General features: G+C 41.8%; 1 protein-coding gene across 4 annotated transcripts in view; it reads right to left on the bottom strand.

Annotated features, from left to right (window-relative positions):
• Nucleotides 1–969: 969 nt before the first annotated feature.
• Nucleotides 970–27106, bottom strand: part of BCL11B (BCL11 transcription factor B) — a 91910-nt gene continuing 65773 nt past the window's right edge. For all 4 annotated transcript variants that reach the window (XM_075029863.1, XM_075029866.1, XM_075029864.1 and 1 more), the window contains one exon: nt 970–2981. In XM_075029863.1, coding sequence (XP_074885964.1) covers nt 970–2981 — 2012 coding nt within the window. The remainder of the gene's footprint in view (nt 2982–27106) is intronic.

The raw sequence follows: 27106 nt of genomic DNA, 5'->3' as shown, positions 1-27106 counted from the left end.
TTAAAAAGAAAAAAAGATGGCATTTGGCTCCTCCAAGGTTTGAAAAGAATATTACAATACTCAAGATGTACTTTCACTGTCTCTGGGAAGAGTGGCAGGAGGGGAAGAGGGTGGGAAAGACACCCCAAAAAGTGACAAAATGGCACCATTATGTTGCCATAGCTTTTAACAACAGGAAGGAACTATCTGATAGTAATGCACAATTAAGAACGTTTCTGGTTTTGGAATGTAGCTGCCTTCTACGCCTATGTCTTTTTTGTTGTCATAACTTTAGTGATGAAATCCACCTAGAAAAGGCCTCTATCGTCAGCAACATTGTCAGTGCTACATGTTTGATCCAATTGCAAAAGAAAGTGCTAATTTTAAAGATTGTTATCCGCTGTATAATTTTGTTTTCCCTAATCTTCAAGGTTATTTAAGAAGAGGAAAGGGAAGAAAAAAAGAAAGGAAAAAAAAAAAAGGAAGATTTCTGTTCAAATGCTGGCTTCTTCACAAGAAATTACACACACTTAGCTTAAATTTCAACAAAGCAGCGGCCCAAAAATTATAATTTTAAAAGATATGTTTCTCCCCTACAATGCAAGTAATCTCAGGCTACGACTGGGTAAAATTAAACAGGGATACCCAACAAAATTTTAAAAGAAATTTAAACAGAAAGAATAAAAAAAAGTACCTGCACATGCCAAAAAATTACAAAAACCCAATAAATACAGAAATTATTGCACAGTTAAAAGGCTCCACAATTTTTACTGCCTTAATCAACCCTCGGGTTTAATAGAACTTTGTAGACACAGGTTATATTTAAGTGCCAAAGTCTGGCACCTACCATAGTTATGCTAAGTTATGTTTACGGAGGCAAGTTAGGTCATCTTTTCTCAGTTGGCAATAGTTAAACTGTACAAATAAAATGTTACCTAGACCCCTGAAATTTAACCTAGCGGGGGCGGGGGGGTGGGTGGGTGGGGGGCCTTAGCTTCTTTCTGCCTGCTCAATTTTGACGTCATTTGTCAGCAAATGTTCTCCATGCCACTTTTTCATGTGTTTCTCCAGGGTGCTGTAAACACTGAAGGGCATCTGGCAAATGTCGCAGCGGTAGACCTCCTTCCCTATCTGGCCATGCGTTTTCATATGGCGCGTCAGCTTACTGCTCTGGGCACATGCATAGTTGCAGAGCTCGCATTTGTAAGGCCGCTCTCCAGTGTGGCTCCGACGGTGCACCGTCAAATTGCTGCAGTTCTTAAAGACCTTGCCACAGTACTCACATGTATCGCTCCTGCGCCCTTCCTTCGAACTGGGTCGCCCGGGGCCGGGGCCACTGATGTGGGGGGTGCTGCCTCCGCTCGCCGTGCCGCTGCGCCCTGAGAGCCCCCCGTCCAGCATGTCCCCTGGCGGGGTGGAGAAACGCAGGCTCCCGTTCTCCGACGAGTGCTCGGAAGAGGTCGCGAAGGGGGATTGTCGGGAGTCTGTGAATCCGAGGAACGGATCCTTCATGAAGTGCCGCGATGCTGCGTACCCTACCAGCCACTGGGAGTAAACGTTTTCGGAAGGTATTATCGTTGCTGGTGGCAAGTCCAAATCTTTCTCTACCTTTATTCTTTTAGAGGAATTGTTTAAACTGGGGCTCGTGATAGGCGTCGGCTTGCGGGGGAACAAGTTTGGGAAGGGTTCACCCGGGCCAAAGTTTCTTCCGTTGACCGTCCCTTCCTCAGTGCGGTCCAGCTCTCCCACCACTGAGTCCTCGTCGCCTGGATCTCTCTGACAGAGGTCTCGGGGACACAAGTCTCGCTGGTCAGAAGACCTTTTCATGAAGCTACTCCTCTTCTGTTTTTCAGCTAGCATGTCGTTATATTGCTGGATGGCACCTAGACTGACATTCTCGATGACTTTTCCCAGGACGAGGGATTTCTCATCTGGCAGCGACTTGGAGCCGTTTTCTCGGTTACGACTCAGCTCTGAGTCCATACTGAAGCTCGACTCTGGCCGGCTCTCATTTTCGAGCTCCTCCTCCTCCTCCTCCTCCTCTTCCTCTTCTTCATTGTCATGGCCCAGGGAAGGATCGCTCTCGTTCCTGAAATCTGCCTCACTGGATTTCAGTCCCTCTCCAGTGAGCTCGCTTGTGCCCGGCTCTGGGGAGCTAGTGGTGGATAGTCCATCGTCTGACCTGCCCGTCATGGAGCCAGCTTTATGCATATGCGTTTTCATGTGGCGTTTTAGCTTGCTGGCCTGGGAGCAAGCGTGGTCACAGAGCTGACACTTGTAGGGCTTTTCTCCTGTGTGACTGCGCCGGTGCACGATAAGGTTACTCTGGAACTTGAATGTTTTCCCACAAAATTCACAGGACTTGCTCTTGGCCTGAGGCTGGGGAGGCGTAGTGCTGCTGGGGGGCATGGGGGGCAGTGGTGGGGTGCTCAAAAAAGGTGATTTCGGACTCGGCTGGAAAGGATTCAACAGGCGATGCATAGGGTTGGTGCGACTGGGTGAGACTGGCGGAGGGGTGGAACTGTTTCCTGCCAGCTCTCGAAGCCTTCTGGAGAAATCCATCGCTGGGGACTCAATTGCCATGGGGTTTAAACGCATAACTCTGTCAAAGGCACTGGGATGCTGGGCAACTAACCCCATTTCTTCGGCACTAAGGCGATGTGGATCCAGATGATGACGAGGCGGTGGGCTGAACAGTGGAGGCGTGTTTGGGAGCCGACCCTCACCAAAGCCAGGGTGTTCGCGCAAGATGGGTCCTGTCATCCGCAAAAGATTGAAAGGGTTGTTGTCTCCAAGGAAATTCATCAGCGGGGACTGTGCAACAGTCTCCGGTCCCAGAGGAGGAGGGATGGTGATGCGTGGAGTAAGGGAACTGTTTGAAGGGCTTGTTTCCAGGTAGATGCGGAATCCATGTGTGTTCTGGGCATGCTGAAGCAAGAACCAAGCACTATTAAAAGGCTGCTTGCATGTTGTGCAAATATAGCTTGAAGGCTCATCTTTACCTATAAAAGAAAAACAGAAAGAACACTCAAAAAATAATACAGTGGAGAACATTTAAATACAGTTGGCATGCACTTTATTTTGCTAACACATTTCCTCCTTGGCATTTCTGAAAGAAGGACTTAATTGCAATGTATTGACTGATATAAATTGTTGAACAGCACATTTACTCACCACACTTATTCACTTAACATGTATGACAAATATCACACATACGCATTGGTGCTATATACGTTTATATCCTCTAACTTGCAAATAAAACCTTCCTTTATGATGCATAAGGATCCAAATCCTTTCACGTGTTTATTCCACAAAAAGGAACTTGTTTCAAGGGATTTACGACTACAGACAAAAAACAAAGAAAATGCAGTGTGGTAGGTTTTATAAGGCACCTGCAAGAAGCTTCAGTGTCATTTTCACTCTTTCATTTTATATTTTTGTATACTTCATGCAGCAGTCCCCTGAGATCTTGCTGAATTTAATTTATACATGCTTCAGTCATGCCAGCACTTCCATTTTTAAAATACTACGTAGGTATTTAGCTGCACAAGTCCTATTCAAGTCAACAGGAGCTTGGAAAGCGTACCCTTGCATAAACCACTTTGACTTTCTTTTTGCCAAAACACCAAGAAGCCACTCAAATGAAACATCCGGTAATCAAAGCCGACAGCACAGTTGCAATTAACAGTAACAAACGTTGGGCCGTGCTTGAACTGGGTCCCAAGAATTTCTGAGCCTGAGCCTGCCCTCCAATGCAGAAATGCTCACCGGAGCCAAAAACATTGTTCTGTTTGCCTTTCTAGCCTCTTTGAACGACTGCATAAAGGTGGAAAGCATTCCTTTAACCTTGATTCAGCTTTACATAAAGGACAGGTGTGGACAAGTCTGCACTACAGTCATAATTTTGCTAGCTAGAAAATTCCAGTCCTGGGCACGATATAAACTTTGTGCTATCTTCAAAAAGCACTTCCCCCCTGCTCCCCCAGCCGCCCTTCTTTTTTCAATGCCTCTGCAAGACTCTGATAAATTCATAAATATGTGTCAGCTTGAAAATCACAATCCAGGATTTGTTCTGTTGTTGTTGTTTTTTTTAAATGAGGGGGAGGTTTCCTGAAAAAACAACTACCCATTTTGGAAAATCTAAAATTAATTTCTTGCTTATTTGTTTGTTTATGAAAGCACATATTTTGGCTAGCAGTGGCCCCGCTGCACCTAAAGGCACTAAACTTCCTGAAAGTTCAAAGCCTGAACCAAGCTTCCCGCCTGACCCGTATCTGCATAACGACCCAAAGGAGGCCCGATCCCAGCCCCTCCACAGGAGCTCCGGTCCCAAGCTGAACTACACAACCCCCTTCTAGATTGAGGAGACTGCAATTCATAAAAGCCTATTGCTTGAGCTTGAAAATGAAAATTTATAAGGTGAACAGAACCGTATTATTGAAACTACCGTTGTAAAGAGGAGGACTGACTCATAGCAGTCAAAAAAAAAAAAAGAAAAAAATTGAACTCGGGCACACCAGGCAAAGCAGGATTGCTGCTGACTGAATTCCCCTCTTCTGGCTGTTGCAGGAATGGCCGCTGCTAACAAAACCTACAAAACCTTAGACAAGGAGGCTAGAAGATTATGTGCCTACCTATCAGCCTGTCAGTCTATCTAATCTTATCACCCAATGAACATCCATAAAAGCGTAAAGGAAAAAGCATCTATCAGATTGAGACTTATTTACAAAGGTAGGTGATAAATGTGGTGCAGCTCCTCACGCTCCTATTGATTTAGTAGGGCTATTGCTGTGGATAGCATCTTCAGACCCCGATTTTGGAGAAGGCGGCTCTTCACAGCCAAGAAAAAACGTACACAACACAGCGGGCATTTCTGCCTGGCTGACATGGCCCCTGTGCCCCGGCCCTGCACGCTGCGTCATACAGGACAGACTCAGTTGCTTTGATTAATCTCTAACAACCACTATTAGAAAAAACACAAGTTTGGGAACTGTACTCGGCTTGGAAAAAGTGCCCGTAACTGCTATTGACAGTAATGAAAGCCACATACAATCACAGAAAGGAACTGATACATTATCCCTTAAAACTCTACTCAGCGCTGAGGCAGTTAGGGAATTTTATGTCAGCTCTGCAGCCAAAGCAACAGTAAATGCTCCCATTATTACTTCAAATATTTAAATTTCTGTTTCTTACAGAAATATGATGAAAATGTCTAGACCTTTAACTTTTCTTGCACGGCAACATGTGTAGTATAAAAAGTGACAGAAATCACTGAAGCAGACTAAAGTATATAACATACTCTGTCAAAAGCTTTTTTTAACAATATGTTTTACCTCAGCTCACCCTAGAATAGATTTTAATAAAGCCCCTTCCGAAGTGTGATCTAATAGCAAATGAAGTGCAGCATCTTACAAGGTCATATATCTTCAAATTAAAGAGTGCTCTGCACCCTTCACCTTCATTTTATCCACTCTAATTAATCGATTTATTACCCACAGCTGTTCGATTCTTTCATTTTTAAAGTCACAGCATGCATTCTTCTTTGTTGTGGGGTTTTTTCTTTAAAAAAATAAAGTGTGTGAGTGTGTGTGCCTGCATTCTCCTGGCTTAGCTCAAGAGCTGACAGGAGGAAGAAAACAGCTGTGTATTAGACGACAACGACAACAGCAACACGTTTACTTCAGCAAAGGCACATACGTAAGGAGAAAAATTCCTGAGCAGTCTGAGGATCAAGGCCAATCTAAAACTGAAATGGCTGATTAAAAAAATTACCCTCAAAATGGCAGCTGGCTGGATGCTTGCTACTACATGTTACATGGAACTGAGATGTTTTGTTTTGTTTTGTTCTCCAAAACTTCACCTCCGTGAAATTCAAGTGAGGAAAGTAAATCCCCCTCCTTTTTAGTTTTCTTTCATACAGAGCAAATTAGTGCTATTAGTGATCTAAGATTTACAAGCTAGCAGTCATAAAAGAGTCTTCTCTTCCTTTTTGTTTTGTTTAGCTTTTACGCTCCTTAACACTCCTCTTCAGGAGACCCCAACACGGCGGCAAAATTGACTGCAGGCTACCTGGCTACCGATCTCTGACTGCTTCAGCAGTGTTCATGTGTGCATGCCTGTGTATATATATGTTTTAAGTTTCACAACCCTGAAAGACTCTCCTCAGACTCCCCGTTTAAAAAAAATGAAAAAAATAAATTAAAATGTTCATTTCCATATTATCACTTCATGGTTATCTTGCCTAGAAGTAGCCCTGAGCAGTGTAGATGCTCACTTTTAAGAACAGAACAATGTCAAAAAGTCTTTGAAGATCCACTCCAAATATTTTTATATTCAAAAACTTGCTAAATATTTTAAACATGCCCAGAAACAGCCATGTATTGCTCAAGAATGATCCTTATATTTAATAATGCAGTGCACCTACACTATAAAACTCTTTGTTATAAGGCTACTTTTGATATATGGCTATCTTAATCCCTTGCCACCTGCACTGAAGTCTGTCTAAATACCCGCTTTATGACAACTAGCTGTATAGGCTTTGCCATATGCAGTCTTTATCACTTTAGCATGTGCTTGACTTTGAGCATGTGAGTAATCAACATCAGTGAAACTTAAGCATAGGCTGAAGTGCTCTGTTGGATAGTGATGAAATTATTCATGTGCTTAGAGTTAAGCACAAGCCAAGACTTTATTAATACTGTTAAATGAATTGCACATGGATTCAACCCTACAGTCTGTAACTAGGCATGATTTTCAGGGCTGATGGCTCAAGTATAATCTTTTACCTTTACATTAGTTGGTAGATAGGGTGTATGTACTGAGATGAGACATCCAGGCCACAAGCCCCGAGCAGTCAATAGTAGCTCCAAGGTTGCACTAAAGCCAAACAAATACTGCTGCTGAAGTTCAGACATGAGACACGTTTGTAGGGCTGGATCCTACTGAGACACAGGTCTATAGGTTCAGAAACATTGATTTGAAGGCTACGAAGGACTGTGAATTTAAAGAATGAGAGGACTGGGATAAACCTTAAGGGTTGCCTTGTCCAATACCTGATCCAAAGGATCTCCATATCTGTGCATCTATTCATATCTACGGCAGATGCTCCATTTATCCCACTTCAAAGGCCACCTGGATGGAGAGTCTACAAACTTCCCAAAGTCTACCTCATTCCTTCTCTCCTTTACCATCATGAAGGTTCCCCAAATGCCTAATCTAAATTTTTTCTTCCTGAAATTTAAGATCATATTCTTTCCTACATACATGTACATGAAAAACATAGGAAACAGTTTAGTCTGCACCTCACATACAGATATCATCCAGCCCAGCGATTTGCAGTTGAACCACTTCGTGTCTTTTAGCACCCCCTTCTCCCAATTTGATTTGGAAATGCCAAGTGAGAGAGGGTTCACTATGCATCAGAGTAGTCTGTGGCAATGGTTGACTACCTTCAGTATCAAAAAACCTGTCTTCTTTTCGATTCAAATTGCTGAGTTGAACTGCCAGCCGTTAGATCTTGTTATGTTTTTATCTGGTAGATTAAAAATCTCTCTAGTATCTTCTCTCTAAGCAGGTGATTATAAACTATGAACTTACTGAATACTCTTGCCTTTTCTGCGTATTATGGCAAATGATGGTCTTTTCCAGAAATATTAAAACGTGTTCCCTCCATTATTGCATGACAGATTATGTTCCATTCAAAATGTCAAAGCAATAATGAGCTTTTTTGTCTTTTGTGAACAGTACAAAACAAAGGTAAATTCAGATCCTGCCTCCCAAATTCTGCCCTTACAGGGGGCAGTGAGAAAAGACAGTTCAGTCTTCCCAGACCAGAACAAGAGTAGCCTGGGTCTATGGACATTCATCCCACTGCACCAGGCAGCCTGAATCCCCTGACTTATCTGTCCTCTGCAGTCTCACTTGTATCATTTAGTGATACGCAGATCTTCCTTGCCCAGTTGGTACATTACTTTCTATATACCCTGAATGCTGAGCGCCTTTGCCCTGGAGATAAATTTCCCTCAAAATATCCTCAGTTATTTTGGATACCATCAAACAATAATCAGTGTGAGATAAGAACTGTTGAGAATTCATTATTTTCTGCTGGGCTACAGTGACATCCAGTGCCTTACGAATCCTCCCCTCAGCATGCCTGAATAATGCCATTAGCTGTAACAGGGAACAAACTTCCCCACCGCCACCCTTTTTAATCACCCACCCATAACCCCTGCCAAGACTGCGGTGAGGACCTGCAGTCAGGTCCACATAACCACTGCCATTCTTTACCTCTAGCAATACTTTCCAGATAATGTTTCTGGTTCCCTTTACAAAGTTACAACAGCAGCAATAAAAATGTTAAGGAATTTTAATGCTGCTTTACTGCACCTTTAGAAGTTCAGGAAAAGTAGAAACTTGCAAGCTTTAAAGAAAGGACACCTTTTATTGTAGCACTCAGGAACAGACATGTGTCAGGTTCCTACAGTCTTTCCACCAATGTTACTCTCTTCACCACTCGATTTTTAATGAGCATTTAAATAATTACTCCTTGTTATTATGATGGTTACTCTAATAATACCAATAAAGGTAGCATGGATGCTCCATAAAAAACACACCTTTAATTGAATTATTATTAAATTAAAATGCCATAATTGAGAACACCAGTTTAACAAGTCTCCTTATAAGACCAGCTGACATTAAAGGGCATTAAATACTGAAAAGATTTAGTGTTTCATAGTGAAGAAAATACATGGGTTTACGCGGTTTGACAGGTCACCTAGATAAGGGCCAAATACTTTCCAGGTGTCTGCAGTGTGCATCTGCAGTGTGAACTATATCGGTTCATACCCGATGCTTGACTAGGTATGCAAAAATATCTCTACTATAGGTGTTTCTGCTGAAGAGGTTTTATAAGCCATACTGCCACTCTAAATTATCCAAGTTAGCAAGAAGATTGACTTACATATGTTTATGATTAAACAAACATATGCTGAGCACCCCCAATATCGAGAGTTTTACCCTCCCTGCACTCCCTGGGGTGTTTGGCAGTGCTGCTACCTCCATTTCAGAGGGACTGACAGTCTCAAAAAAAAAGTCGGAAGTGTGAAGTAGGGTCCAAGCCTGGGTGAGGATCACCACTGCCAGTCCAATGCCAGTCACTAGTTTTAAACACCAAACGCAAAGGAACCATTTCTCTTTATACCTTTCTTCATTTTCATTTTGGTTAGATTGCAACACGAGCTGAAGATGTAAAACAAGCGCAACTCCTCTATCCATCCCCAGAGCTAACACAGTGCATCCATCTCTACGCTGCCTTGTCTAAAGAAAGGGCTCAAGAGAGTCTTGCAGCACATCCAGCTGAGGCTGGTGGGGACTATCACCAACAATTCATAAAGTAAGCGTCAACTAGCAACTAAAGTTGGTGTTTTGTGGCTTAGCAAGACGCCTGCAGTCTCACAACCTAAGCATCTCCAATTCTCCACTCAGATAAACAGCCACTCTCTCTTGTAAAGCTCAGCCGACCTGAAGCGCATCTCAGTCAAGAAGAGGAGATGGAGGCTGAGGTTCAAGAGCCCAAGCATGAGGGGCCACAGAGCCTGTCATCATCTGGAAATGGGGAATCTCAGGATGAGGTTGGTGAAGGGAACAAATGTGACAGGGAAACAAAAATGAAATGTTTTGAAGAGGTGGATGGAAAAATAAGGGTGTCTGAAGAAAGGAGGAGAAGTAACCAAGAAGTGTTACTTCTCAGTAACAGAATCCTGTTTCCTCCCATACTAGGCCCTGTTCTCTTTTTCTGCCTTGCCTCTTGAATAGCCTGTCTCCTCCAGTGCCATCTTCAAACAGAAGAATCACGACTTCATGCAATATTCTTCTCCCACACGCTGCCTGCGTGTTTTACAGCTTTCTCCATCCTGTTTCTACCTTGACTAGTGAGACTGCAAGTTCTCTACAGAGATTACGCAAGAAGCTTTATGCCAAGGGAACCTACAAACCCCACAAGACCCTCTCATTCCAAGCACTGATTTTAATTAGCAATGCGAATATTCTCGAGAGCATTTTCTACCTGTTGAAAAAGATCTACAACAGCACTGGTTGACACCAATATTAAAATATATTAACATTACACTACTATTAGTAAGGTACTGTTAATTCTTTCTATGCTAAAGCCAACTACCAAACTCGGCCTTTGGTGGACCAAATGCGGCCCCACTTTTGGGAGCCTATTTTATTTTCTGAAGCCATTTGTGCTTTTCAGCCGTGTTCCTTTCCTATTAGGCAGGACTGCGAATTGTCTGTTTATCATTCTTGTAATAATAAATATCTTTTTTGTGAAATGAACTATTTTATCATACAAGTGGAAAACCAAACAGATTAATTACCAATCACATAGTCAAAAAGTCAGACTGTCATGCTGTCTGTCTACAGCCAATCCTTTCATAATTCCAAGAACAAAGAGCATGAATCCTTGAAGACTTGGAGATATCAACACGATACCTTAAAATCATACTCTTAGCCAAATGCTGATTTGAATTACCCTGCTATGGATTCAAAGTAGCTCTGATGGCCACCATTGCAGACTTCAAATTTTTCCAGATAAGCTATACCAGGTTATCACAAACAAGGATCTTAACTAGGCTTATATGAATATACCAAGTTGTGATTTTTTTTTTCATTAAACTTTCCCCAGAAGCATTTTATATGTCCTCTCTAGCATTTATACTTACAAAAAAGAAGGAGACTGCAGGCAGACTACAGTCATGCATAACACAAACAGATGCTTCCTGCTTCTTAATGGACACAGGCGACCTTTGGCTGAAGATGCAGCTTGTGTTCAATAGTACCATTTTCTGTGAGACTTAATCATACCTCAGATCTGTACTGCCAGATTCACATAAATGAGCCAAATGCACAGCTCAGTTTAATTTCTAGTGCATTACAAAATGGCAATATTATATTTTTAGGTATAAAATGTCAATAGTCATTTTGGGCAACTTCCTTCTGGATGTCCAATTTCTCATTCCTTAAAAGAGCTTGTGGCTTACTGGAAGTTAATGTTCAGCCTACAGAAGTATAAGAAGTGCTTTTACTTAGTGCAGAGAAAGCAAGAAAAATGCATAGCAAAAATTGGAACTCACGACACAGGGATTTTGACCCAGGAGCACTATTAAAATGGAAGATAAAAAACATGTTTGTCATCTCTGAACACCTTCTTCTAATTGGTGTTAAATTCTAAAATACAAAGGCAATTTATAAAGCAGAGAAAGGGAGAAGTGTGAAAAGTAAGGAGCGAGCAGGAAAATCAATATTAAAAGATCAATAGTGAATGAGTTAACTTTTAAATTAGCCCTTTGTGATACAACAGTTTCAATTGACTCCACCTTTAGCATCTAAACAGCTTTGTGTCTTTTAGTTAGTTTCTCTGAACCTAAGACATCAGCTAGCAGACTGAAAGGATGCTTTACAAAGCTGCTGCATAAAATAGTGAAAACTATCAGTGAAAATGGGGAAGGCAATATGTGGGGGGAAATGTACCCATTCATGAGACAAAAAGACCATAGGACTACCCATGACTGGTGGTTTAATATATAGGATCCCATTTACAGCATTAATGAAAAACCCTTGTACTGCTCAAGGACACTTTTAGGCCTTTTCTTTGCATAAGGTATTCAAATGCATTTGAAATAATGTCAGTCTTTTCTACAACATATGACATATGCCAGCAGCTTCCCTTTAAATCGGTTTCCTGTAAGTAGTTTTGTTTGAAAACTGGCAAGTGCTGGGATTTTTTTTTCCCACAGACTTTTCTAAGGTGCCATTTTCTCATCTTACAAGCAAGAATTCTCAGTAATCTGAATAGGAACTTAAAGGAGGATACATAAAGGAAATTGTCCATGTCATATAATGGAAAAATAAAGAGTAAATTAGGAAACAATAAAAAAAGCCAAAGGGTGAAAACAAATTTTCCTGGTTTTTTCCCCAGGAGTACTTCAGTCTGTTTTACTATAACTATTTCTTAAGGGTATTAGGTGCCTATTCATAGTTAGTAAATGAAATAGCATTTTTGTTTTAATTCATTGCTTCTTTAACAAATGCTAACTCCCATCTCTGCTTCTTTAAATCCACAAAATCTCCACGTTCAATCCTAAGAAGTATTATAAAGGCTGTAAATCTTGTTTTAATGGAATGTACATTTAGCTATGAGGAGATAATTGACGTTATGGAGGGCCTAGATGCTGAATTATATAGGTTATCTAATACAAAGGGGACTCATTACTGAAGCACTACAAACAAGTAGTAATATATGTATATTGTTCTGAGTGGCGTTATAGCAAAAGTGTTCGGGTCTGCAGGGATTTATAAAACACAAGAAAACAGCAGACATGCACTTGTAAATTTGTCTCATTTGTCTCTGAAGTTAAAGGTTATTCCCTTGATCTGAATTTGTAATAAAAACATGCTAGACTAAGGTTTGTAGAGAATGTTTGAATATGTAAATTGTGTATAATGATAGGCAATTATAGGGTAAAAACTGGACCTTATGAATGTTACAGAATTGCATGGAGCATCAAAGTATTTTCCTTCAGATGAAATATTTATTTTTTATGCATGTTATAAGCACTTTTTCAAAGGTATTCAGCAACCTATTTGAGTGGAGAGTTGACAAAAATCAAACCATTACAACCGACTAAGACTGTGGGCTTATGCACAGGAGAAGCCACAGCGTTTTACAGAATATGCATAATAAATCTCTTGAACTAATGGTTCCGGAGATGGATCCTCAAGGACAAGTTCCACTGATTTTCACTCCCTTAGATGAAAGCTGGTCAGATGTTTCTGGCTTTTTTTTAAGATGTGGGGGTAGAAGTGTGGGGAGGGAAACTGGGGAGAATAACTAGGTAAGAACGTGAATTTTCTCGGACTGATTCAATGAAGCCCCATTTTCCCTTCAGTTCGTTGGCTGCTGTGCTAAGGGAATAACATAAAAAAATTTTAAAAAAAAAAAGGATGCTGCACTGAGATAGAAAGGAGTAAAGCTGGGAGATGATACTGTAGTTTATGCTACCGAAGATAAGGTTTTCTCCTTCTCTGAGCACGACAGTCTGTTCAGGTTAACCAACTGCAGTGTTAGAATAACTCCAGCCGACTTGTCACAGAGTACAAAAGTCATCAGCAACTGAATGTTCTTTTCTGCACCGCAATTAAGACGAATCAATACGACGTGCCACAAATGGTATTTTACTCTCAATAAGAACTCGGGCTGAGTTTATTCAGAATATTTTAGCGCTTCCCCAGGGGATTTTGGTCCGACGCAGATGGCAAATAAAGTACTCAGCCTAGGGCTAGAGCACATTATGCTAATTCTAATGTCAGATGTACTTTAATATACAGCTCTATTTAATCACCCCATTATTTCACATTTCCATATGAAAAACCTGCGGCACTTCTGCAGAGCTTTCACTCTGCGACAATGCCAGCTTCCTTCAACTAGCTCACTGCGAAAGAGAAAAGAAGACTGGTCATTCTCACCAGTCAAAATGTTACAGTTTCAAAGTTTCAGTATTCCTGAATTTAAAGTGGGTCTTCCAGTGCAATTAGCAAATCGGTCGGCTAGAATGCTGATATGTACAAAATGCTAAGGAGGTGTGACTGAAAAAAAATAAAAAATAAAAGCCCTCCCTCTCTACCTCATCCATTCGTGCACACATAGGCAGACACATATCTCAAATCCGCTTGCAGAACAGTAATAATAAAAATAATGAAAATATTTTCATAGTGCAATTCAACCAATATTCTCAAAGCTTGTCACCAAAACACTGCTATTCCCGGCTGCACGGCTTCCGTTACTTAGAAGAACAGACATGGCTGGCACAGCTGCCAACCTACAGATGTCTCCAAATAAAACCTTCCTTGTGTATCAATAATTTTTGCCTGCAACAAACTACACCTCTAATTAGGTTTAGAAGCCACACACCTTCAGCATGGGCCACTATCCAAATTATCTGCAAATTTACCTTGATGCCTCATCTCTGGTGACCACAGAATTTGAACCTATGGACCTGAAGGTAAAATGATTCAAAACTGGATTTACATTGAAAGGAATGAAGGAAAAAACTTTGCTCTGGAGCTATTTTTGAAGCCATGTAGGCTCTTGATGTGCAGACAGGGAAAGCAGAAGCAGTCCTTGGAGCACCTCTTCAGCATCCAAGCTTTCCCTTCAGAGTAATTCTGTGAAGGACCCTTAATTCAGCATTTGTGTACAGTCACCAGTGAAATGAGTTTCATGGTCTCAACAAAATCTTCCCCCAGTTTGGCATAATTGGGGCTCCATGACAACTGGTACTGCACATCAGGGGGAGCCAGGTCAGGACCGGATTATATCGAGCTGCTATTAGTGGAATGTACGAAGCTTAAGTCAATCGTTGTTTTAATCATTGCATTAAACCTGCAATGTATTTCACAAAAAAAGATCTATTTAGAAAAAGACCTACTTTTTCCTCCTCCAACCACCCAATCTGCATCCTTTAAAAATTGTTCAGCAATGCATGCAGGAGCCAGCACCTGGGGCCAGATCTCACCTGGTTTCACTGTTATGCATGAACATTTAAAGATACAGAACTGCGCTGCTGTGCCTTGACACGGCATATGCCACAAATTCCATGTCCTAATTTGAACACAGCGGATGATATCCCTCACATTCAAGGCAGAAATGCTTACATTTTCAAGCTCTCTTTTATTTTTATATATATACATATATATGTGCGTGTGTGTATATACATGGTTTGCTCTCTGTAAGACCGGCAATGAACACAGCACTATGCACAAAGGAGAAAGGGGGCTGAGTACAGGGCAGAGGTCCATCTTTCCCCAGCTATTCCAACTAGACCTTCAAAAACACAATCTTATTTTGGGAGACGCATATGCAACAGTTTCAGTCTACTGGAAGTTTTGCCTAAATGGTAAATACAGCACAAGTTAATTCAGTAAATTAGGGCAACTTTAAGATTTGTTTAAAGTAAAGACTATCTCACCCTGAAAATGAGTAGTTAAATTCAAAAAAAGAAGAGGAAATGAATGTTTAATATCCCAATACAAAGTCAATATGAATCTTTCCACTAGCTTCAATGGGCTCTGGATGAGGGTCTTCTTCCACATTGGGATTTGTTAGTCCCAAGACACTGCCTTCAATGTAGGGATAAATCTGGTTTGTGGTGGTGTAGTTAAAAGAAGAGAACTGAGTTCACAGCAGCTATAAGCCTAAAGAGCTCAGCTGTAAATATTTTAGAGGAATAAATGGAGACATATCTAGTAAAGTATCTTTTGTATCTTTAGTTAAAAGAAAAACAGTTGAAATAGGAGAAATATATAAACTGAAATTAATCCTTGACAATTCTGTTGCTTTTTCTTATGCTGATATTATGTTGGGTTTTGGAAGTATAAAAGGATAATAATTCTCCGTAGATCTATCCTATTTCTTTAGCTCACTTTAGATAAACTGACTGCATTCTTAAACTCCATTATTAAGAATTCTTTGAAAACAATTGTAGCTGAAACTAGCAAAACAATTTTTTTTTAATAACATATTTATTCTTGGCAATAAACAAATTTGTGGAATCCTATTCAATTTCCATCATTATGGAAATTTTTTGAATGCCAGAATGTCTGCAGACACATCTTACACTAAAGGGTTCCTAAAGGACTCAAAGGTCCTGTAAAGGGAAATCCCAGACTGGGTGAACAAAGAAGCAAGACGAGCAAAAGCTTTAAAAGGCTAAAGGGGGGGGGGGGGCGAAAGGGGGACAAGGGAAGGAGGAAGGTATAAAATACTTCAGATGAAAAATAAAACCCATCAGTTACAGAAGCAGGGATCTTGGGGGTTGCTCTAGATTAAGCAGTTAAATTGCAATCTAAGTTGTGAAAGGTGAACCTCCAATCATACTTCCTGAAGTGCAAAGATAAAAACACAGTTTTTGCTCCTTAAATAGGTGGTGGTTTATGCCACTACAACACTGCAGAAAATAATGCCAATGTTGGCTTGACAGAAGATCCTAAAAACTTCCTATTTTATTTCTATACAATCCAGATTGATCACCTAAGAGAAGCATAATTAAACAATGCTAAGCATCCCAACCCCTTTGAGAATGTGCTGCTGAAAAATATTTTTAGAACAATCACTGTAGTAATTCTTCTTAGTTGTAGAAACACTCCAAATCAGAAAGTCAATTTTTCCTCTATTTGCAGAAGTGTGCTGGTTTTCACTGGAAAGGCGCCTGTGTTTTGTTTGGCTGCTGTTCATATACTGCCTTGGCAGGATTTCCTTGGATTGCTTACAGTGAACATTGCTCTTGCATACAGTAGCACTCCCATTTTAACCGTCCCAGCCACACGTCTTCTAATAACACACGGAGAGCTGCAAAATCCCTATAAGCACAGCTCTTTAAAGCTGCAACAGAAGGGGGTGGGGGCGGAGGACTGGAGGGGGGAGGCTCTGCCCGTTCAAAATCCAGCGCTGCAAACAGAGGATGGTCCTTTTAAAAACAACCAATGTGAATTATGTTTAAGGAGCAGCTTTCCAGGAAAAGAAAAAAACATCTCTGAGAAGAGGGCCTGATTCAGCTGATTCACCGAATCTGATCTGCGCTGGCTAGGCTCCGAGCGTCACTGAATTGGGTCCTAAGTACTGTTTATTTTCTTCTTTTTTTTTTTTTTTTTTTTTTTTTCCTGCCCTTCTGAGGGGTGTGCAGATAACTTAATAGTTCCCAGCATTACCTTGCGTGTTTGAGACCCCACACCTGAGCCTGTGTTCCTCATGCATCCAAATTTTCTGCTCCGTCGGGGGAGGCTGGGGTACATGGGGAACACAAGGCTCCACTGTGGGAATCAAACGAGCAGGCGAGATGAAAGAGGAGGACATCTATCTCGCTGAAATAGTCGCAGGAAACAAATGCAGCATTTCTACCTACGGCTGAGAGAGAGAGAAAGCCAATAACAAAACCGTTATTCAGCTCCGTGCCCTTTACAAATAGGACTGACTTGTTAGTGGACAGCTGCGGCTCAGCCCCCCTCCACGCCATTCCAACTTGCTGCCTTTGCCACCCTGCTTTTGGAGATCGACAGCAATTTGCATCTCCATGCATCTCATTTCTCGTTAAGTAAGTTGATTAATTTGGGCGAGGGAAGTTGTCATTCAAAAAACCAGAAATTTCCACTGGCATTATTTCCGCCTTTCAAAATTCGCAGACCTCCCCCCCACCAGTCCAGCCCCCACTTCACACCTCTCTTTCTCCCTGTCCCTTTCTCCCCCAATTCCCGCTCCCTCCCTCCCTCTCTCTCTCTTTCTCCCTGTTGTTTACAAAGGTTTCATTATGTTTTCAACTAATCAGAAAGGCCTACTAATACACAATTAACATGTGACTATAAAAAAATAGCTTCCAGAAGAAGGAAAAGTAATTAAGTAGAGAATGCTCTTCAGTAAGTGCTCGCTTTAACCCATCGTCAGAGAAAAGAGTCTAGGTTAGTCCACAATGGATGGAACAGATGCCAAGGGCGAAATGTTAAAAGCAAATAAAAAAGGACATTATTTTCTTTGGGAATAATAACTATCAACCCCACAAAAAACGAACATCAGACTGCAGTTGTTTTTATCTGACCTCCTCCTCTTTCCTCCACTTTTTCAAAGTGCCTTTTCTGTGTGTTTCATTAAAATAAATACAAAAATAAAGGTATTGTTTATCCCATCTTTCCTTCTGAGGTGACAGGAAAATAAGTGTCCTGGTTTCAGCTGGGATAGAGTTAATTTTCTCCCTAGTAGCTGCTGTAGTGCTGTGTTTTGGATTTAGGATGAGAATAATGTTGATAACACACTGATGGTTTTAGTTGTTGCTGAGCAGTACTTACACTAAAAGTCAAGCACTTTTCAGCTTCTCATACTGGCCTGCCAGCGAGGAGGCTGGGGGGCACAAGAAGCTGTGAGGGGACACAGCTGGGACAGCTGACCTCAACTGACCACAGGGATAGTCCAGACCATATAACATCATGCTCAGCATATAAACTACGTGGAAAGCTGGCCAGGGGGCTGCTGCTCAGGAACAGGCTGGGCATTCGTCAGTTGGTGGTAAGCAATTGTTTTTCATTTGCATCACTTGTTTTTCTTGGGTTTTAGTTCTCTCTCTTTTTGTTATTTTCCTTTGCATTACAATTTATTGTTGGTGTTGTTATTTTATTTTTATTTTATTTTATTTTAATTCAGTTATTAAACTGTTCTTATCTCAATGCACAAGTTTTCTTACTTTTACCCTTCCAATTCTCTCCCTCATCCCACCAGTGCGGGGGAGTGAGCGAGCAACTGTGTGGTGCTCGGTTGCCCGCTGGGGTTAAACTGCGACACCAAGTAATCAGCATCACCATCAAAATGGTGCAACGCTGTAGGCTATTAAAAAGATTTTACTTTAAAATATTTTAGGCCTGAATGTACACATAAACTAAGCTCCCAGAAGAGTCAGCAGGAATTCTGCCCAAGCATTGACAAGGGGTGTTGAATCCTCTGCAAGTTGTGCTGTGTTATCACAACATGTAGGAACTATAGGAGACAGTTTTAAAGGCTGTAGTGTTTGCAGCACTTCAGCTATTAACTTTGGACCCATCTGCTGACACTGTCCTCAGCCTGAGAGCTGCCACACAGGTTGGTAGACTGAGGACACTAGCGTATATATAACATACACCATATATATGTGTGTTTATACTGGGGAGGGTGTAAATTAAAATGTTATCTAACAGATTCAGACTTTTTTTTTTTAAAATCCAGAGATTGTCAAAATATGTCCAAATGTTCCCTGTGTTCTTGATGCATTCAGGCAACCTCCACAGCAAAAATGGTTCCCTTTGGAAAAACATATATTCCTCTAAATGTCTGTCCTTGGAGTAGAGTGTTTAGGATATTTTTTATTTCTGTTCCCCTCCCTCAAATGAATTCTAAAACAAACAGACACTTAGTTGTGTATTTTGAAAACCAAATTCTGCAAGGAGCTCAGTGTTTTCATCAAGATGCTGAACATCACTTTGGTCCCACTGAAATCAAGGGGGAGCTGAGGGCTGTTGGGAGGAACAGGTCCTCCAAAGTCACAAAGAACCACATGCAGTAACAGCTGCTTTTCCTTACATTCCCCTCCCGCCCCCCCGCCGAATTCATATTCCAAACTATGTATCACATACAGAATATTTTTTACTATCCAAAATCCCATTAGTTTCATTGGCACTTTAGGTAATAAGATTTGCATGGTAAAAATTCCATTTCTATTAGATTGGGTCCATAGGACTCACCAGCCTGATATGATTGTCAGAGGAAAGGGAGGATGTGTGGGTTTGTTACAATATGAGGATTTGTCCACACAGAATTTGGCACCAGTTTAATCAAAAGGACTCACTTTAACCAGTGCAAACCCCAGTGTAGCTTCTATTTCTGTCAGCTTAAAACCAGCTATATCAGGAAATTTCTCACTGTAAATTTATATAGGTACACTAAAACAGGTCAGCTAAACTGGGGTGGCAATCAGTTAAGACAATCTATACCCTGACGTATTCTGGATTGTCAGTCAGAAAGACCCCTTTAGTTAAACTAGTGGAAGAGGGTGTTCAGGCCAGACCCAACCGCTGCGTTGGCTTCACACAGGAAGCCTGTAAGAGAAATGATGGCATCCTGGGCTGGAACCTCCAGGTCTCTTTCAGGACAGAGTGAAATAGTGAGATCCCATCAGCCAGACACTACTGCTCTTGCTCATATAAGAACATAAAACCCCTGGGTCGTGCCCACAGGCAGGACCCCATTTTCAACCATGGCCACCCGCAGAAGCTTAGAGAAAGAAGAGCATGTGAATCAAGGCAGAAAAAAGTTCACAGCTAGACCCTCTTCCAGGCCTCCCAGCTCCTAGCAATCAATGATTTAGTCTGTCAGTGCCAGGAGTTGATCCACAGCAGATTAGCATTTTTATTAACCACCCACCAAATCTTCCTGATTTTGCCTAGTCCTTTTCTGAACCCATTTGTTACTTTTAATCCCTGTGACATCCTGCAGCTATGAGTTCCACACCTCTGTTTGGTGTGAGCGAAAAACTACATCGGCTTTAGGTCTGCTGCCTGACTCACAGGGCATCTAACAGGGACACTAGCACTGCCAAGTGCAACCCGAGCGTGTCACGGCAGCAGACCATCACAAAATACTCCCTAGTGACACAGACAGCAAAATCACACTCTCTGCTTTTACAAAATTCTTACTTCAGCCAAATCCTTACCGATTCCACAGGAGACTGACCTCTAAATAACAACAGATGGAAAACTTCAGGATTGGGCACAAGTCAGATATGGCAGCTCCTTCCCAAACCATCTTTCCTTTCGTTTGTTTGCTCTTGATTTCTGATTGACTGAATAGTTTCGTGTTCTGTTCCTAGTCTAGGTTTAACATCTAATCTAGGTTTAAATGCCTTGAACAAAGGAGGCATATTCACCAAAAGCTAGGAGATGGTTTTATAAGTACTTGCTGAAACTTGGCATTTTTCCACCTCTTAAGAAGACTCTACAACCTGAAAATCAGTCATGGTCTGGAAGTTCTTCCTAATGCTCATTTCACACGTAGTTCAGTTTACCTATTATTCATGGCTGTAGCTCTTGTTCTGAAAATGCACCTGGTGCGTCGCATCAAGCTGACACTGAAGCCCCACTGGCTTTACAGACTTCATAACCTCACTCCAAACCTTCTGGAAATGGGGTCTGGAGGGGGTGTCACACTACTGTATCACCCCTGATATTCCTAGTTACTTACATCATATTCCCTCTACCTGCTCCTTATTTAACTTGCTCCTATATTTGTAGTTCTTTTCATCTTTCCCTATGAAACAATCTTGCCAACATTTTAATCACTTTTGTTGTTCTTCTCTGAATTACCTCCAATTTGACAACACTCTCCAATTAGCAAGGTGCACAAAATTATACCCAGTCTTGGGTCATTCTTCTGTGGAAAAACAGTTTCCCATTTAGTCTTGCTGTGGGTCAGATACCGACTTCAAGAACGCCCTGGAATGGTGAAACTGCGGACTGAATTTGGCCCATCTGCATAACAAAGGCTGACTGAAGTGTACAGATTGAGAAGTAAGGGTATTTTCCACAGCTCGGTGTCATTGTCCCTGGATCAAACAGTGATCAAGAGTCTTCCCTCCTCTATGACCCCTGAGACCAGCCAACAGAGCTGGGTGATAGAGTGATTAATTGACAATGTTTGGTCTGGATTGTTTGGCCTTTATCAATCTCAGGCAGATGCTTAACTCTACAGAGAAGTTATTTTCTAACCAAAACATCATGGCACGCCAGATTTACAAAAAAATGCCATTGAGGGATATGGGATGCAAAGCAGCAAGAAGGGCCCTGGACATGCACAGAGCAGACAGCTATCAGGCTGACTTATAGCCAGAGTTTGGCGGGAGGCTCCAGATGAGCGTCCAGGAGTGTCTGACAGGGGACAGATAGTGAGGATGCCAAGGAATTGTTTGGGGAATCCCACTGGGGTATAACAAGAAGTAATGGGATTTAATTGGGCCAGTGACAGTGTAGGCCGTTTATCAGGAAAAACGTTTCCTAGCTCTGAGATCGGCAAACCCTTAAGAGAAGCCCCAAGCTGATGGTGCCTCAGACGAGGAGGAGCACTTGAGAGTACACAACAAAAATAATGTCATGTTGCCAGAGTCAGAGCAGCATTATGAAATAGGCATTTTCTGCTTTCTAAATTTACAGCCATGATTCACAAAAATGAATCGGGCTGCTCCAAGTACCCCATTTAGAAACACCGGACTCAGCATGAGCTGCACACACCCCCTTCCAACCTCAATGGAGGCTGTGCCGTATGGGAGCCTTGGTGCGCTCTAGAAATGAGTGTTATCAATATCAGTCACCGAGAGATCAGGTCAAAACAGTTAATATCTCATCAGTCATGCGAACTGCATCTCTTTCCCAACACACACCTACGGATTTATTATTAGGGTACTTCAGCTCTTTTGTATTTTTAAATCAAGCTCATTCACATACTTTAATGTTCATTATACAATTAAAAATATGCGATGGTAAAAGGTTTTTTTCCTAACTCATTAGGAAATACATATGATATATATTTATAAATCACATATTATCATCTTTTTAGACCTAATGGTGTGTGCTGTCTCAGGCAAAATGACCTGTTACTCAGACTAATTGATTCTGTTTCATATCTACAAGCACAAGGTATTTTTATCTAAGCTTGGTCATTTGGCTCTATCCATAAAACATGTTCTTTGGGTTTTGCTGGGAGGGGGGATGGGAGGAAAACAAGATGGAACACTTGAGTCAATATTTATCCCTTTGTCAAGATGGATGAGGAATGGATAAATCTGGTGTATATGCTTTGTCTACTGAACTTGGCAACATGGACTCTGCTCAGCAGACCCATCAATGTCAACAAATACTCTCCCAATTAACTAACAGTGAATGCTAGGTACCAGACAAACAGAGAAGTCCTGTCTGCTTCAGTGAATAACATGAACTTTCACTATGACAAAATGAGCAGCCCTATCCACTCCCCCAAGAGGTGAGGTAAACACTCAAGGTCATTGAAGTATTGGGAGAAATAATAAAATAATTCTGGATCCATTCAAAATCTGCCCGTTTCTAAAGCCACTTTCTCCACCTAGGAAGGTCCCTACATCTAGTGGTCTTCAATTTTTCCAAGCCCCAATGCACGCACAATTGTTCTCAACTGTACTCTTGTGTTTGAAAAAAGAAATCGGAGTAATGCATAAACCTTGCCTTCCTGAAGACTAAAATGGGACAGAGGCATGAAAGCTCCCCTAATTCTCTGGCCCTCAAAGCATGAAAAGGGACTTGCATCTTTTTATTCTTCAAATCAAAGAGGACTTAAATCAAAGTGGTCACTCCTGCTTCAGCCTATGGTCCTGACCTTCCTCAGAGATTCAGAGCGATTTGTCACATCTCCTGCACAGTGTGGGGTGCTCTGAAAACACAAAGCAGCTACCAGAGAAGGCTGGAGCCATATTTCACACGGCTCTGCACTGCCAGTTCTCCCTCCCCCGGGTACACCAGTGTGTTTGTGTTAGGTTTTGGAGTTGGAAGCTGACCAAACACAGACCAAGCTCCTCTGCACCTCGGCCACACGCTGTACCCCTCACAGCCATCGCCAGCTCTGCAAGGAGGAAAGGCTGTGACCATGGCACGCACAATTTCAGCGGGACGGGGCAGGGCTGGGAAACAACATGAGAACCATGAAAGGTAACCAGAGGTACTGCCTGCAACAAAGCCACTGGGCTCTGACGAGGGAATCCAAATGGCAGCGAGGGCGACATCTGAAAGCTGCCCACAGAAAAGGACCATAAAGCTCCACTGAAGCTACAGGGAACTAGAGATCTGAATTCCTCCCTTCAAATCTCACTCTGTGATATATATGTACACTCCATTCCTATCTTTTCCTCACTACCCTCCTTTGCCAACTTCCCCTTTGTTTTACCTGCTATCACCAAGCTCTGTTCTGGTGGCTTCTGTTTAATTTTTCCACTCCTGAGGTACCAGTCAGAAACTAAGCAGACCAAATTTTGCCCTACTGTAAATCTACCAGACCCTTTTACCAGAGATAAATGTAGCCTTTGCAGACACAATAGGGTGCAACGGAGTGGCATACGGAGAGATCTGATTTTCATTACTATAAGGACACAGACAATGCAGTTATGTGGTGATTATTACATAACCCACACCTCTATAATGGACAAACAGGAGTCAAACTTGTGCACTTAAGTAATGAAAGGTTTACAAATGGGCCTCTTCTATTAATGTAAATCGTCTTCTCTATTTTATTAAGATCCATCTACTGTACGGTGCACTGAGCTAACAAGCAATCTTCAGTTGCCACCTCGCGTGTCTGCATTGCATAGTACAATTCCTCCTAGATAAATATCTTGAGAGAAGCAGGAAAACAATTAAAACTAGAAGGTAATAAATGATGAAGAAGCCTATGAACAGCATGCTGGCCCTTTTCCCAGTCTTCATTCATGCATCAAAAAATCCCATAGCTCTGAGTCTTTGAGAGGGCAGCTGGGCAGTAGGGATGTCCACAGTAATATAAATGAGAATTAGATATGATCGAATGTGCTCATTGCATTTTCAACAGCACATGTAATCTTCTCCCCTTCCCTCCAGTTCCCCCACCTCTCACCCTGCTACCAGAATAGATGACAAATGATCCTGTAACCAAGCAACTGGGCAATTGAAGAGTTTCAAAGTTCCAGTACATGAGAGTTTAGCTATGATCATTTGGGTGATCAAGCTCCGACTGGAGATGCCATCCCTGAGTTAAATACCTTTGCTCGCTCCAAATAGTTTTACCCTGGCAAGGATTTGCAAGGGTTGGCGGAGGTAGAATTTTGTCCTCAGAGCTTAGCAGCTCTGTCCATTACTCCTGCTCCTCCCTGACACACGCAAGAGGATGATGACCACAGAGGAAATGAAGATGCATCTACTTGACAGTCACCTGCGTGGCAGCAATGGAGCCAGCCCAGTTAATACAGCCTTGGTGATACTCCATCAGTGATACCCCAATAAGATTTCATCCCCAGCTAGTGAGTGCTCATACAGAGTCCATCAGTAGGTACACTTAGCACAGTTTAATCCACCTCCATTATTCTATTTCTTTGCATAATGGAATAACATTATTTATAAGAATTAAGTCACTGAAAACATTTTAAAATATCTAAATCTTTTTCATGGGTCTATTCCAACGGCAGTAGCCCTTTCCACTGGGGGATGGATTGTGAGATAATTGATTTTGATGCCACCACGTGCGCCCTTGCTTTAGACTCAGGACACATAACTCACGTGGAGGTCAATTATCTCATAGTGCAGTCCCCAGTGGCAGAGTCTATGGCTTAAAAATATCCTACGCTAGAAGAAGTATACCATTATCATAGACTGGCATTTATTTCCAAACAAAAATTTAATGGTAGAATTGTCTATTGCCTACCCACATATACGTGCAGATACATATGTGCGTATAACATATATATTGAATTTAAAAGGAATATGTTGGATGCATATCTATTTGTACAGGTATGTCTGTAACTCTCACCACTACAGTATCTTTGTTGTAGATGTAGAAAAATGTACAGCAAGGATTTTTAACTCTTTCATTGCAAAAAGAATGTCTGTAGTAAGGACGTTCAGTTCTAGTCATTTGAATAAACAAGGCAAATAAATGCCTTTAAAAGAAACGCAGCCCAGAATCTGCTAATTGTTTTTAAACTCTGAGCTGTATTAAGCCTTCTCAAATCCTTGAGTATCCTGGCAATACTGAGTCAGCATTCACATATCATTCGTAATTGTTAACTAGCTATCGCAGATGAAAACTATTAGTAATAAAACTCGACCCTATTAGGTTGACCCAAGATTAGGTTTTCTAGCTGATCACTGAATGGGGGTGGTCAGACATGCGTTTGTACATCTCCATTTAGCAACAGGGGCCCAGAAGAACGTGGCACTATTCTAAAGAAAACCAGTCATAGGTAACTAAACCCCCCACAAAAGACTTGGCAAGCCACCCTGAGATCACACTGCCAAATTCCAAAGAGGGGGTGAGTGCTTTCCAGTCCCCAGCAACCATTCCAGTTAGACTCTTCAGTGAGGTAGAGGTTAAATTAGTATTAGGTAGAGAAAATTGGTGTAAACAGTGGCATCTCTACCAAGCTGGGATTCTAGGCTGCACAGTAAGAGGTAGCTTGCAGGTAAGGGAATATGGCAGGAAAATCAGTCAACTGGAAAATATCACATACCCTTTCTTCAGCCCAGGTCTGTGATGCCTCTCCATAAGCACACTCTTCCAATCTCAGTTTCTAAGTTATGTCGAATTTCTGACCCCAGGTGAATGTTGAAAGTATTCACACCTTACCACTTACAACTCCATTTGTTTTTTACCACCTTAAGCCTACAGAATATAGCCTCAGCCATTTGAATACCAAGCCTCAAGTTGATGTCAGTCACAGTGAGAGATTTGCCAGAGGGACGGAGATGTGCCTTAAAGTGAAGACAGTGAAAGAAATTAGGAAAACTATCTCGGGAATGTGTATCACTGGGACACTTTAAAGCTAAATGAGACCTATGTTCCTTTTCAAAGTCAGGCTGAAAATCAAAGAGCTTCAAGTAAGAAAACACACGCTTTGGGAAATTAAGAGGTTAGTGCAGCTGGAGTTTTTCATCACTGCTGCTTAGTGTAAGTTTATTGGCCACTTTTAAGTAGAGAAAAGAATGCCTAGCAAAGATCATCTCCAGCATGCAGAGCTTCAAACCTAAAACTATTAGCATCCTCTTCAGGGTGAATAATTACACTCAGTAAATTCACTCTCTTCATCCATGTTAGAATCACTATGGCCATGGATAGAGCAGATATGCTGGAGGGATTTGGGGAGTAACCCTCCTCACTGCACTGCTCTCACTGAACTTACATCTCATTTTATTGGGCAGTAATTAATAAAAACAAAAAGACTAAACAAAAAAATTATTAAAAAAAACCAAAACAAAACACAAAACCAAAAGAAAAACCCCTCCAGATCTTGTGAACTATGGGAGTGCATGAGGCCAGGTCCCTGTAGAGTCTGGCTGGTTTAATAACACTAGTAAGAAAACAAGAGTGGTAAAAAGAACGATCAGAGTGTTCAAGAGCAGCGAACAGAATATCAATCACAGCGCAACTGCCAAAACGCTGCCCGTTCTCCTCCTTGCTGAGACACTAACTCCGAACAATTTGCTGCAGCAAAGAAGCAGATTTAATGAAACAACATGGCTGGAAGGGTTGCGGTGGCAGGACGCCTGGCAGACCGTGCTACGCGGAGCCCAGGCACCAGTGCAGGGCTGCACGTGGGCTCCCACCTCCTCGCAGGGTGCTGATCCCCTCCCCTGCTCCCCAGCGAGACGGCAGTCCCAGAGCAGCCACGCAAGAGGCAGAGCCACAAATCCACCCACTCCTGCTCTCCCTCCACCCCTTCTCCTCTGGAGCAAACGCCGGGGATGCAGCTCGTGTGCTCCAGAGCTAGGCTGGCGTTGGAGATGCCAGGGT

This window comes from Buteo buteo, chromosome 6, assembly GCF_964188355.1.
Source record: "Buteo buteo chromosome 6, bButBut1.hap1.1, whole genome shotgun sequence".
Taxonomy (NCBI): domain Eukaryota; kingdom Metazoa; phylum Chordata; class Aves; order Accipitriformes; family Accipitridae; genus Buteo; species Buteo buteo.
This window is presented reverse-complemented; position numbering and strand designations above follow the sequence as displayed.